Source organism: Beta vulgaris, chromosome 7 (assembly GCF_026745355.1).
Source record: "Beta vulgaris subsp. vulgaris cultivar EL10 chromosome 7, EL10.2, whole genome shotgun sequence".
Classification (NCBI taxonomy): domain Eukaryota; kingdom Viridiplantae; phylum Streptophyta; class Magnoliopsida; order Caryophyllales; family Amaranthaceae; genus Beta; species Beta vulgaris.
The window spans coordinates 50,457,060-50,470,593 of record NC_079208.1 but is presented as its reverse complement, the minus strand read 5'-3'; the positions used below and the strand labels follow the sequence as shown (position 1 = coordinate 50,470,593).

General features: G+C 35.9%; 1 protein-coding gene and 1 long non-coding RNA gene across 3 annotated transcripts; both read right to left on the bottom strand.

Moving 5' to 3' along the window:
• Positions 1-343: 343 nt before the first annotated feature.
• On the bottom strand, positions 344-3,022 carry LOC104899626 (probable disease resistance protein At1g61310). 2 transcript variants are annotated; one of them, XM_010686851.4, is made up of 3 exons: positions 2,764-3,022; positions 833-2,082; positions 344-755 (listed from the first exon to the last, which is right to left on the bottom strand). In XM_010686851.4, the coding sequence occupies exon 2, from the start codon at positions 2,066-2,068 to the stop codon at positions 869-871; it is 1,200 nt and encodes a 399-aa protein (XP_010685153.1). In that variant the 5' UTR covers positions 2,069-2,082; positions 2,764-3,022; the 3' UTR covers positions 344-755; positions 833-868. The 2 variants fall into 2 exon arrangements, with proteins under 2 accessions (XP_010685153.1, XP_010685151.1); XM_010686849.4 differs by having other exon boundaries at positions 344-2,082.
• A 4,398-nt stretch (positions 3,023-7,420) lies between these two features.
• Positions 7,421-8,282, bottom strand: LOC109135566 (uncharacterized). The gene is made up of 2 exons (XR_002040378.3): positions 7,724-8,282; positions 7,421-7,615 (listed from the first exon to the last, which is right to left on the bottom strand). It is a non-coding gene; the product is annotated as an uncharacterized LOC109135566 (long non-coding RNA).
• Between the last annotated feature and the right edge of the window lie 5,252 nt (positions 8,283-13,534).

Sequence of the window (13,534 nt, the reverse complement as noted above, 5' to 3'; positions counted from 1 at the left end):
CATCAAAAAGGTACTTTTGATTATGAATCATCCACAAATTACTGTTAAATAAGCTGTGCTTTTTAATAGACTATCCATCATTACTGCTTCATTTGGTTTGAATGAATAAGTTTTGTGCTGCTTGTGATTATGAATTTGTGATCATCTATCGAATGATTTTATTAACCCAAACTTAGTGCGTTTTGAACGGTTGAGATTTGGGTTTAAACCTAATTACTATTCAATTGGGGGTTTTTGATTTTATTCTAAAATGATTATGGTTTTGGGTGGGCCAAGGGACTCGTCACGGATGTGGACCAGCCCATGATCCATAAACACAACCTCATCCATAATGAAAAGTAGATGACAGATGACTGCTTGGGTGCACAAAATATTAGAATTACAATCATTTACATCAAATAGCACAGTGTAAAATTTACATTCATTAATAATGAAGCAAGGAGAGCAGAGTACAAAGAATGCTCAATTTCTTGCTGACAGAAAAAAATTATATACATTGCATCGGCAAGAATGAAAACATTCAATTATGACATCTAAACACAGAAATCTCAACCATTGATAATTATACACTTCGCTGATGCCTTCCCTGCCAGAGCTTGTTGCTCTCTTACCGTGATTATAGCTTACCATGACAACATCACTGATTATCAAAAAAACAGGACTTGACAGAAAAATCATGTTACTCTCTCGATGCTGAGTTCCTTGAGCATCCGTTCACAGCACTATCAAAACATGGTTCCTGAAATGAGGGACAGCTGACAACCCACAGAAACGCAAGTAATTAAATTAGGATCATGCTCTTGACCTCTAATCGGATAAAATTATCAGTTACCTCCACATTCAAATTTCAATATCTTGTTTAAATGGCCTATGAGCTGAAGGAGATGGAGGACAGGGAAGAATGGCGGAGAGCCGTAGCAATCTTCAGTCTTTTACTTTCACGCCTAACTTCAGGAATTATTTTAAGTTTGTTCTTTGTCCCAAGACATCCCGCTTGATATAGTGCATATCTCCATTCATGAGGGTCATCTTTGCCACACATGGAAGTAGCCAGCTGTACAATCTCATGTGGAACACCAGAACATGAATCTGCAAGAAACATAGGCATGTCTCCAAGAGAGGGTTCAGAGCCCTCACCAATCCTTGCTTCAAGCCTGAACAGCTGGTATGCTTCTTCACTTGGAAGGCGTTCAACTTTAATTGCTTCAAAACCATCCAACATTCTGCACAGCAAAGTAGAGCTAGTACTTAATACCAATTTGCACCCGCTGCCTTCTGCAGGGAGTGGAATTCCTACACGGTCCAGAGAGAAACCAGCTTCTGGCACACCATCTAAGAAAAGTGCAAACTTGCCAAGACTTGCAAATATATGTGACAATTTCGTAGCCCTTCTACTCACATCATCAACTCCAGAAAGATCACATTTAACAACTGCAGCAACAGCATCTTGAAAACTCTTAATGGTGAACACACAAGGGGAAAGGACCCAGAAAACATAATCAAACATGCCTATCGCGCAATTGTGCAAGTGCTTCATCAAATGGGTCTTACCAATACCTCTTGGACCATGAATAGCAATCCTTCCAACCAAATCATCTTTCAGCCGGAGCTTAAGATGGTTCAAAGTTATAGAAGCATTTCGGCCAACTAATGGTTTGACGGGTATATGATAGCCACCACACAGGCCACGAGCATCAGTTAAAGCCTGTTTAAGGAGAGCATCGCCCTTCAACTGATGGACTTTCATAGCATAAACCAATTCGCTACCATCCCATCTCATCTTGGGTCCCCCAAAGAAGCACCTCCATCTTCCAACTTGGCTTAACAAGCCTCTAGCTTCCTCCAGAAGCTTTTGACCCTCAGCCATCCAATGGCCGAGGTCATCATTTCGCTTTCGCTTCTTGCTTCGTCGAACCGGACAGGAAGTGATTTCTCTATGAAGGTCAAGCCTCCTAGCAGTTAGGGATTCAGCTTCACCCTCGAGAATTCTTTTTCTCTCATCAAGGCTGGCTACCCCACTCAAAAAGGTTAAAAGACCAAAAATTCCCACAAATATCGCTGGGTCCATAGCTGTTAGTTCCCCTGTATAAAATTCAGCACATCAAAATTCCATCTTTCCCCAAATTTCATAACACAAAACCCTAATTCCAATTTCATCAAATAAAAAATAAACATAATCTCAAATTCAACAAAAGCAATCCCCTCTTTTTCGATCAGCATATAATTATTAGACGCTAAACACAAAACTAAAAGAAAATTACAATTTAAAGCAAATGATGATTAACACAAGGTGAAACATCGAAAATCAGATAATAAAAGTGACACTTGCTTAAAAACTAGAAGAAAAAAAATGAAAATAAAAATACAAGTATACATAAGGATGATCAGAACTAATCAAATGACGTTAATCAAATGTAAATAAATAAGGATGAAGCAGGAATCCCAAATGATTATCAAGAATATTGAAAAAAAAAACGCCGAAAAAGGAAAGTGATATTTAGATTTTTTTTTTTTTTGTCAAAATGGACCTTTAGGAACATTTTTGGTTGTGAGCACACAGCAGACAGCACACTCCCTCTTAGAATTCCCACTCATTCATCGAAATCCCACTACACGTCTACACCCCACAAAAAATTCAATCAAAAACAACTAAACCCATTATTCCAAATCACTCAAAAATCTAAAACCCCATGGTAAACGCAATAAATCTGTTGAAGAAATTAAGAAAAATTAGAGATTGTGAGGAAAACAAGTGATACTTACTTCCTGATGATCGATATGATTGTGAGGAGCTGTTGTGGTTCCAGATATTTTTGGTGTTACAATGAATTAAATTTGGGAATTTGAGTTTGGCACTTGGCAGATAGGGGTGCTAATGGAGGGAAAAAGAATGGAGGGTGAAAATGAGGAAAAGCTGGGGGGGTTTTAATGGAGAGTTGGATCTTGGTCCTTTGGATGGAGAAAGAGGTTGGGCTTCAAAATCGTTCACGCTTTAGAATTTTGAAACAGGGTGGTAATTAATTAATAAAGTTTTGCCCTAATATGCTTTTAACATACCCACACTAGTATTTTTGCACGCGTGTTACATTAACATTCTTTTTTCTCAATTAGTTATTCATCATTGCTATAAAAAAAAATAATTTGAACAAATATTTATAATAATTTTAATTTTTTAAATATCTACTTCCTCCGTTCCATGATAAGTGAAACACTGCTCTCCTTTATGGGCGTGTTCGGCAACAGCAACAGTAGCTGTGGTGATAGCTTTTAGCTGTGAGAGTAGCTGTTAGTGGTTGGTGTGTAGCTGTTAGCCGTTAGCTGTCCAGGTAGCGGTGTAAAATATTGATGTTCGGTAAAAGAAGTTGTCAAAGTAGCTGTTTAAGAATAACTAGTTGAAAATTCAAATAAAACTTTAACATATAATTTATACACCACTAAAAGCTACCCAAAAGCTACAAATTGTAGCTTTTGATAAACACTACTAAAACACTACTTGTACCACTAAAAGCTACTTACACCACTACCTTGCCAAACACTCTTATTTTTTTCTAATTAGTGTTTTGACCTAGTCAAGACACTAAAAGCTACTTAAAAAGCTTATGTGAGAACTTTTTTAGAGAAGTGTTTCACTTATTATAAGAAGAAAGAAGTATTTCTTAAATTAATGTTTCGTTGGTTTTTTAAGTTATTTGTTTATCATTATTCAAATCTCTATTATATATAAGTGAAGGAAATACAAAGCAGAAAAATTAGACGATAATTTCAATTTCAATAAAAGCAGTCCTCTCCCTTTCATCAGCATATAAATAATTAGACGCTAATCACAAAGAAAATTATCGTCTTCAAGCAAATTATGATAGACATAAGTGACAAAAAAAAACAGTTAATAAAAATGACATCGCATAAAAAATGATGATAAGTAAACAAGAACATAATGAAATAAACATAAGGATGAAGAAAACTAATCAAAAAACGTTAATCAAACGTAAATCAATAAGAATGAAGCAAAAATCCCAAATGAATTAGATGGTTGTTATAAAAAAAACAAAAAGCACCGCAAAATCGAAAATAGGGGAAGTTATATTTACCTGAAATCGATGAATTATAAGTACGATTCACCTAAGACAAGCAATAAATTTGGGGTGATTTGATAAAAACATCTATTATATGTCCAGTATTTATAGATAAACTAGTTATTAGGCTCGGGCTACGCCCCGGGTACGGAAAATTTTCATTTATTATAATTATAATAAGATGATAACACTAAATATTATTTGGTCTAGTGGTTAAGACTTTAGTGTTTGTTCTTGAGATTTCGGGATCAAACCTTACACTATGCAATTTCTAATTTTTTTTATTGTTGTGGATTACATGGAGTAAAACTCCCTTAGGGAGAGCGCCACATGGCACCGTTTCTGGCTTAGACACGCCTTTTAATATATTAGTATAGATATATTAAAAAAACTAATATGAACCCGGTGCACACTAATTAGTGTGCACCCGATCCATATCACGTGAGTTTATGATAGTGTATTTTGATATGATATAGTGTATGTTAAAATGATATAGTGTATATTAAAATGATATAGTGTATGTTACAGTGATATAGTGTATGTTAAAATGATATAGTGTATATTAAAATGATATAGTATATGTTACAGTGATATAGTGTATGTTAAAGTGATATAGTGTATGTTATAATGATATAGTGTATGTTAAAGTGATATAGTATGTGTTAAAATGATATAGTGTATGTTACAATGATATAGTGTATGTTAAAGTGATATAGTGTGTGTTAAAGTGATATAGGGTGTGTTAAAGTGATATAGTGTGTGTTAAAATGATATAGTGTATGTTAAAGTAATATAGTGTATGTTAAAGTGATATAGTGTATGTTATAATGATATAGTGTATGTTAAAATGATATAACGGGTCACGTGCCTGGACCTGGTCCACACTATTTTTAGTGTGAACCGGGTCCACGCAAGTCGGATTGTAGATATATAAGTAGTTGCTCTTATTAATAAGTACTTGGACTTATAAACGACTTGGTTGGTGTAGTGGAATTATATTTTGCGTTTCCTTTCATCGCAAATCCTCAAACGACAAACGCCGCGTCATATCACATGGGAATCTATAAATTGGGAATGTGGGTATGTATAAGACGGATACCCTAAACCAAAAAGTCCTAGTTTTTTTTTTGTGTGAACAAACTACTTCCTCCGTTTCAAAATACTCGCTATATTTTCATTATGGAAAGTTTCACATTACTTGCTACACTTTTTTTGGGGCAATAAACTCTCTCTATCTCTCTCCTCCCACATGGGTCCCTTTTATTTTTACTCTCTACCTCTCTCTTCTCCAAAAATTGCCCAGGAGTCCGTGAATTGAGAAGTGTAGCGAGTAATATGAAACGGAGGAAGTATATCATTAAAGTTCATGAAGTTACGGCAAATAGCCTTTTACAATCTTCCGATAACAAAGTTTGACAATAATTAAGAGGAGAAGACTACTCTTTTTCTTTGAAAAAACTCAAAACTTACTTTCTCCAAAAAAATAGACGAATTAAAATGAGTCATGTTTCTCTCGTTCCATCTCTCAGCGCACGTTAAGGCAATTCTGTCCTTGCATATGTTGACGCCATGGCTAGAGGTCGTGGAGCGAAGAAGAGTGCTCAGAAGGGTAAAGGCATGTCGAAGGGTCCGTCGTCTTCTCCGGTGAGGAAGACAAAGTCTCTGGATGAAATAATTGGCGTGTCGGAGTTGAACATCCCAAGTCCAATTCATGAACACACCGACCTCGATGAAGTTGTGGGAGAAATAACAATGGAGGTCCCCCTGTAACTATAAAGGAGCAAATACAACATTCTATGGAGAAAACGGTCTGTCGCAGTGGTTGAAGGTGATAAATAGTGCTTCAAAGCCCACTTCTACACCAAGAAGACTATCCTAGGCTGAGAGGGTTGAGGAAGAAACAGCACAACTTGGCTATGTGAACAATCTGATGAGTCCAGGTGCGAATCTACCATATGTTATGATGGATACTGAAGACATTCAGGAAGAAGTTGAGTATTGGTCATCAGCAATTGTTTGCTATGTATTAGGAGCTAACCCCCATCTTACTATCACGGAGGGTTATTTTTGGCAAATTTGGGAAAAATTAGGGATTGATAAAATCATATTTATTGGGAAGGGAGTGTTCATAGTGCGCTTTGCTACCATGGAATCCAACTTGAAAGCGGCCAATGAAGGATTTAATTTCTTTGATCAGAAGCCCCTAGTGGTGAAATTGTGGGATCCTGATATGTTTATGAATAAAATAGAATTGAAGAATGTACCTATTTAGATTAAACTTCCGGGACTTCCTATAAAATATTAGGACGAAAAGAGTCTATACAAGATTGGTGGACTTATTGGACCTGTTAAGCAAATGGATCAAGCAACTCGATCCAAGGACAAATTGGTATTTGCTCGTATTATGGTGGAGGTTGGCATCCAACAGGTGCTACCAAAGGTCATTTCTTTTGTAAATAAGCATAGTGTGGTGATGGAACAAAAGGTAGAATATGAGTGGATATTGTGTGAGAAGTGTCTTGGCTATGGTCATGAGGCAATAGCTTGTAGGAAAAATACTGGAAGGAAGATATGGGTGCAGAAAAAGAGGGCGGATGAGGAGGGGTTCACCATGGTAGGAAATCAAAAGGCCAGAGTTGATGTGACTACCCCTGTCATACCAACACATAACTCGTTTATAGCCTTACAGAATACTAATTAGGAGGCTAGAAGCTCAGATGCAATTCGCATACCTAAAGATGATGGTGGATCAGGAGCAGCACATGTGCAGCAGAATGTTGAGAACACTGGTGGAAGGGAGCATGGGTGGCCTCCCCTTCTCCTAATGGATAACATATTGGCTTGGAATGTAAGAGGCCTAAACTAGGGGTGGCAAACAGATCAGGTCGTGTCAAAAGCAGGTTCGGGTCATTTCGGGTTCGGGTCAGGAGCCCCCAACCTGAACCTGATCTGTTTAGGTTTTCAGGTCAATTTTTACGACCTAACCTAATCTGTTTCAGGCTCGGGTCAACCTAAAACGGACCTGCTTTGACCTGTTTTTCATATTTTTATTATTTAAAAAACTAAATTTGGCTAATATCAGCCCATTTTAGATCTGAAAAAGTAAGCAAAAAGGCCTAAGAATAGCTGAATAATTGCTTAATATGAATTCAGAGTTTAGAACATGTTTTAAAAGTTTAAACAAGTCTTAAATTTATAATTAGTTCATTAATTACATAATCTTCACTTGAAGAACTGAATTTAAAATATTACACACCATTGAAGTATTGAAACATCATAGACTCATAGTTCAAAGCTAAAACACAAGTTACAACCGAGATTACAAAGAACTTCAAATACAAATCGAATAATTAAACAATTACAGAACTTCAAATACAAATCGAATAATTACAAATTAAAGCAAATCGAATAATTAGTAGCTATAGGCTATAGCACGAATCGAATAATTACTAAACAAATCGAGAGAAAAAAACGAATACAAATCCAAAAAGAAAAACGAGGAAAAATGAAGCAAATTTATAAAAAATACCGGAGTAAATAATCTGCAAAATAAAAACCAAAAAGTAACAGAAATTATTCGAGCAAAAACAATGTTAAAAAGAGTAAAAGAACAATTACAAATAATGAATAAATTAGACAAGAATAATTACCTTAGGCTTAGTACACGTTTAAATGAAAGATGAGAAATTAGGAATAAAAAGTAAAAAGATAAATTGAGGTGAGAAGAAAATGAAGAAGATGGAAGAGAATTAGATAGAGTGGGACTGTGAGAGCCTTAGAGGCACTGATGAAGTGAGGAGGGATAGGGTGGGCAGACAAAACACAAAAGGAAGGAAAGGGAAGTAGGGTTTTGTTATTTATATGCTTATTTTTTCACTTTTTTGGGCTGGATAATTGGACATATAATTCATTAGCCCAAGTTACAAATTAAATGTAAAATCTTTGGGCTGGACAAATTTTTTTTAGTTCAATTATTCGGATTAGGTTATACGGGTTGACCCGACCTGATTTTGACCCATTTACAAATCAGGTCAAGTGGGTCATTTTCAAGTCAGAAAATTCGACCTGAACCTGACCCATTTAACTTTCAGGTCGGGTTCAGGTCGACCCATTTAACTAATCGGGTTGAAAATCTCAACCCAAATCCGCTAATTTCGGGTCGGGTTCGGGTCGGGTTGTCAGGTTGGGTCGGCTTTTGCCAGGCCTAGCCTAAACACAGTAGCCAAGTAGAATGAGGTGAGGTCTTTTCTCAACTCTCATAATGTAAAATTATATGGCCTTTTGGAGATTAGGGTTAAAAACCCTAAATTAGGTAATATGTACTTAAATCTGTGCCCTATATGGTGTTTCTCCTATAACAATAGCTGTCATGGAAATGGGAGGATTATTATTGGTCGGTGCCCTAATTCCTTTACTGTTGACATAGTAAGTATGATAAATCAATTCATATATTATTGTATTACCCCAAGACATAATGAGGAGTTCTTGTGTACTTTCGTGTATGGGTTTAATGGACCGATGAGTATAAGAGATCTGTGGAGTAGGCTAAAAAACATTGCAACTGGAGGGTTGAAACCTTGGGTCCTTATGGGGGATTTTTATGCCCTGAGTAGATTTGATGATAGGATTGGTGCCACTGTTAGGAACTTTGAAGTGATTGATATGGTGGATTGCTTAGAATATTGTCACCTTGTTGATGTGAAATCTACAGAGAGGTATTTTTACCTGGAATAACAAACATGAGGGGGCAAGGAGAGTGTTCTCCAGAATCGATAGGGTATTGGGCAATTCAGAGTGGATTGATAAATATTATGCAGCCAAAGTGGTTTTCTTGCCTGAGGGTAACTATGACCACACACATGCCCTCTTAAGTGTCTACCCTGACATTGGAAAGAAAACACCATTTAGATTTCATAATATGTGGTACACTCACCCCCCCCCCCTCTCCCATGTTGAATGCTGTCAGAAATGAGTGGAAAGCAGGTTATAGGATGCCCTATGTTTAGAGTTTGTGAGAAGTTGAAGCTTGTCAAGCAGGCACTGAAATTGATGAACAAATTAAAGAAGGGTTTGGAGATGTTGAAGCTAGTGTGATAAAAGCTAAGCATGAGCTGGCTAATATCCAAATGAAGATGCATAGACAGATGGGTGATGTGAACTTGGCTACTAGAGAAATAGAGGCCCTGACAAGACTTAGAGATGCTCAACATAACATGAATTCATTTTTACAGCAGAAATCGAAGTTGGCTTGACTTAGGTGTGGGGATGAAAACACCCAATTTTTTTATCAAGCAAAAAGAAAGAGGTACCAAAACAAGATTCATGCCATACACACTATGGATGGATGTTGGGTGAATGAGAGGGGTAAAGTGGAGCAGGCCTTCCTTGACTACTATCAAGGTCTGTTTGCTTGTAAAGAGCAAAAACAATTGGTCCTTCAGGCACTCATACACAAAGGGAAACAACTGAACGAAGGGCATTTACAAATCCTGAATAGTGAGATCACTAGGGAGGATGTGAAGAGGGTTTTGTTTAGTATTCCTGATGGGAAGGCTCCCGGGGCTGATGGTTTTAGCAACAAGTTCTATAAACATTGCTGGGATGTGGTGAATTAAGATGTCATTGATGCCATTCTGGATTTTTTTTCAAACTAGAAAGCTACTGAAGGTGATTAATGTCCTTACTCTAACACTTGTGCCCAAAATAAAATGCCTTGAAAATGTGAGTGATTTTAGGCCAATTGCATGTTGCTCGTTACTCTACAAATGCATTACAAAACTGATTAGTGAAAAGCTGAACAGAATCCTACCTGATATTATCTCTCCGAGTCAAGGAACATTTGTTGCTGGGAGAAGTATTATTAATAATGTAATGATTTGCCAAGACCTTGTGAAGTTGTACAAAAGGAAGAATAAAAGAGCAGGATGCTTGCTAAAATTGGACCTCAAGAAAGCCTATGACACAGTGAACTGGAATTTTGTCCAGCAAATGCTTGAGGAGACTGGCTTTCCTTCATCTTTTGTGAACTTAATTATGGAGTGTGTGAGGTCTCCAAGATTCTCTATTATGTTGAATTGAGCCGCTTGTGGTTTTTTTGAAAGTCATAGAGTTCTGAGACAAGGGGACCCTGTGTCCCCTTTATTATTTGCACTCTGCATGGATTATCTTGACAGGATTCTTTGCTATGTTCGGGAGCAGGAAGGATTCAGATTTCATGCAAGGTGTAAAGAATTGAAGCTAGTACACCTATATTTTGCAGATGACATGCTTCTATTTTGTAATGGTGATTTCAGGTCCATCTACACCTTGTTACAAGGTATGCAAATGTTCTCTAATGCCTCTGGCCTTGAAGTAAACAAGAATAAGTCTGAAGTTTATTTTACTGGAATGAATGACCAGGAGACCCAGAGAGTCACTAAAGTGAGTGGGTTCACTATTTGGAATCTGCCATTTAGATATTTGGGGTTCCCATATCTACCATGATACTTAAAGCCCATGATTGTCAGGCTTTAATTGGTAAAATGGTACACTAACAAAACTGTGGAGCTCGAGGAATCTTTCATTTGCTGCTTGGAGTCAACTTGTTCATAGTGTCTTAATGAGTATTCATGTATACTGTGGGCAGATTTTTGTATTGCCTAAGGCTGTAATCCATGAAGTGACCTTTGTGTGTAGAAGCTTTCTATGGACTGGGACACACAAGATGAAGATGAAACAAAGTTTATCTTTCTCTCTCAACTTCTAATCGCCGAACTAATGTTTACAGTGAGTTTGGAAGTGCAGAAAGAGCTTTGCATTTTTGCAACGGTAACTTTCTAAGTCCGGAATTTTGGAGAAGATAACCAGTAGAAGATCTTTACATTATTCCCTAAAAAAATCTGCATATTATTGATTATAAGTAAAGGGTTTTTATTTCCTCAAAAAAAATTAAAGGGTTTCCAAAAGAAATCTTGAACAAATATGACTCATTTAATAATAACCTATTTTTTCGTATTAGGGCGTCATATACTCATGTACTCGTGTTAAATTTTGTCTTGCTCGAGTAATAGAACATAATTAGTAATTAGGCTAGGATTATGCCCCGGATAAAGAAAAATCTTTATTTGTTAGGAAAAATTGACAATAGAGGTCAGAACTTTGGGCGATAATTTTTAAAAGGTTTGAACTATTGATTAACCTGTGTAGGTCCCAACTTTAGGGGGTCTTAACTTTTAGCGAGCCTCGGTGACTTAAAACTGACGATTTTTTTTTTAAAATTCACCTAGTTCCTACTTCCCTCCCTCAATTAACCCTTTTGGTGTGACCCAAGTTTTACAAGTTATGACCTATTAAGCCAGTTTCAAGTCACTAAGGCCCGCTAAAAGTTAATAACCCCTAAAGTTGGGACCTACAAAGGTTGATCAATAGTTCAGACCTTTTAAAAATTATCACCCAAAGTTGAGACCTCTATCGTCAATTTTTCCTATTTGTTAATATTATACTTGAAATGATAACAATAAATATAACTTGTCTAGTGGTTAAGACTTTAATATATAACCTTGAAATCATGAAATCAAACCCTATACTATGCAATTTGTAGTTTTTTATTGTATGTGGATCACATGGACTAAAATGTCTTTAGCAAAAGTGGCACGTGGCATCATTACTCGTTTAGGAACGCCTTTTAATATATTAATGTAGATATAGATATTCGTGGGTAGTCAGTGGTGAAGCTACCCGAGGCTGCAGCCCAACTTCGCGTCCCATGTATTTTTAAAGTCACCCCTAGAGGATTTTATGTTATATCTTATTAAATTGTCTATATTATTCTCAGGATTTTTTTGGGGCGAAACATTTATCATGAATGCAAAAAAAATTCCTTTGATCGCCTATGGACTGTATCAGCTTCCAGATGCTGTCATAACTTTTCCTTCTATTTTATGGAACTTGAAATCCGTGGAAGTATCTCAAAGAAGAAACAAAATATGGTCATTGTAATTGGTTTAGTTAATTGAGGATTTGTAATATTAAATTATAATTTTTTGAGAAATATGCCGGGGACTTTTTTAATATTCCCACACCCGATATGGTCCAATACCATGGCATTTATGTAATTTTTATGACAAAAGTAATATTAAAAAATTATAAAAAAATTTCATATATTTTTATTTGGGGATTGTTAGTTGAAATCTTATATCATATCTTAACATCTTATCATATCAGTTAGCTATTATATCATATCTGGCTACATCTAATCATATCAAGTAAATGTTATGGGAAAAGTTGTCCCATACCAAGTATGGTCTGGGAGTATACTTTCTCATGATGTTTGAGGCCTTGTGCATATTCTTGAGAAGGGAATCTAAAATATTAATTTTCAAAAAAAAAAACTTCACTAAACCTATGAAGAGAACATCAAAGTATTTCTGCATTTCGTAGATGGTGCACACGTCCGTATGGTGAGGAAGGTGCGCACATATACATAACAAGTCAAATGAGCACATGTACATGGCTAACAAGCCAAATAAACATATGTACCTCTCTGTTAGTATATGTTCATTGAGATCTTTATATTCTTAAAATATTGTTTGATATTCATCGGGTGCACCTTTCTCACCATATGGATGTGTGCACCTACTAATTTGCAGTATTTTTGAATCATGTTGAGCACAAAGCAAACTCATAAACTAGATATATGATGAAATTGAAGAATGCAATATAACTAATAAAAAGGTAGTTATAAGACTCAAGAGATAGTACTTGTCGATATTTTGGCAAAAAAATAATCCAACTCTCAAACGATTATTTGGATTATAATTAGGTATCATCAAATAAATTCTGCAATCTATATAAAAAGAATTATTTAGTTATATTTACAAGTACAAATATTAGCAGTAATTACCAAAAGTAATTGTAAAAATATTGCCAAAATAAAGTAATAACCAAAATTATAAAATCGAAAACAAAAAAGTAAAAATAGAAAGTACCTTACTCTACCATATATGTATATGGTGTTGCAGCTAAGGGTGTCCATTTCGGATAACCGGGAAATTCGGGCCGGGAAAAATCCAATTTGAATCCGAAAAATTTCGAATCAGAACGAGTCGGATATCCGAAAACTGAATAATTGAACTTTTCAAAGGAAAAGTTCATAAAACAAGTTTCGGAACGTGTCGTATCATTGGATATTTCAAATACCCTGCCTTGAAAACAGATATTTATGATTGGATATCTGAATAAATCAAAAAAATTTCCATGTTTCAGGTATCCGAAATTGAAAATTTTCTATCCGCATTTGATCCGATTTTTTTGGATACCCAATCCGAAACATTTGAAAACTATAAAATCGGATTTTGATATCCGAAAAACCGAATTGGATCGATCAGGTCAGATATTTATGAACACCCCTGGTTGCAACACAACCGATGTATTGTAATACAAATTGTAGACTTGTTGCTGCTGTTATGTCAAAAATTAACTCT

Bases quoted from the DNA above. Each gene is read 5' to 3' on its own strand.
- LOC104899626 (XM_010686849.4), bottom strand. From the start codon at position 2,068: ATGGACCCAGCGATATTTGTGGGAATTTTTGGTCTTTTAACCTTTTTG.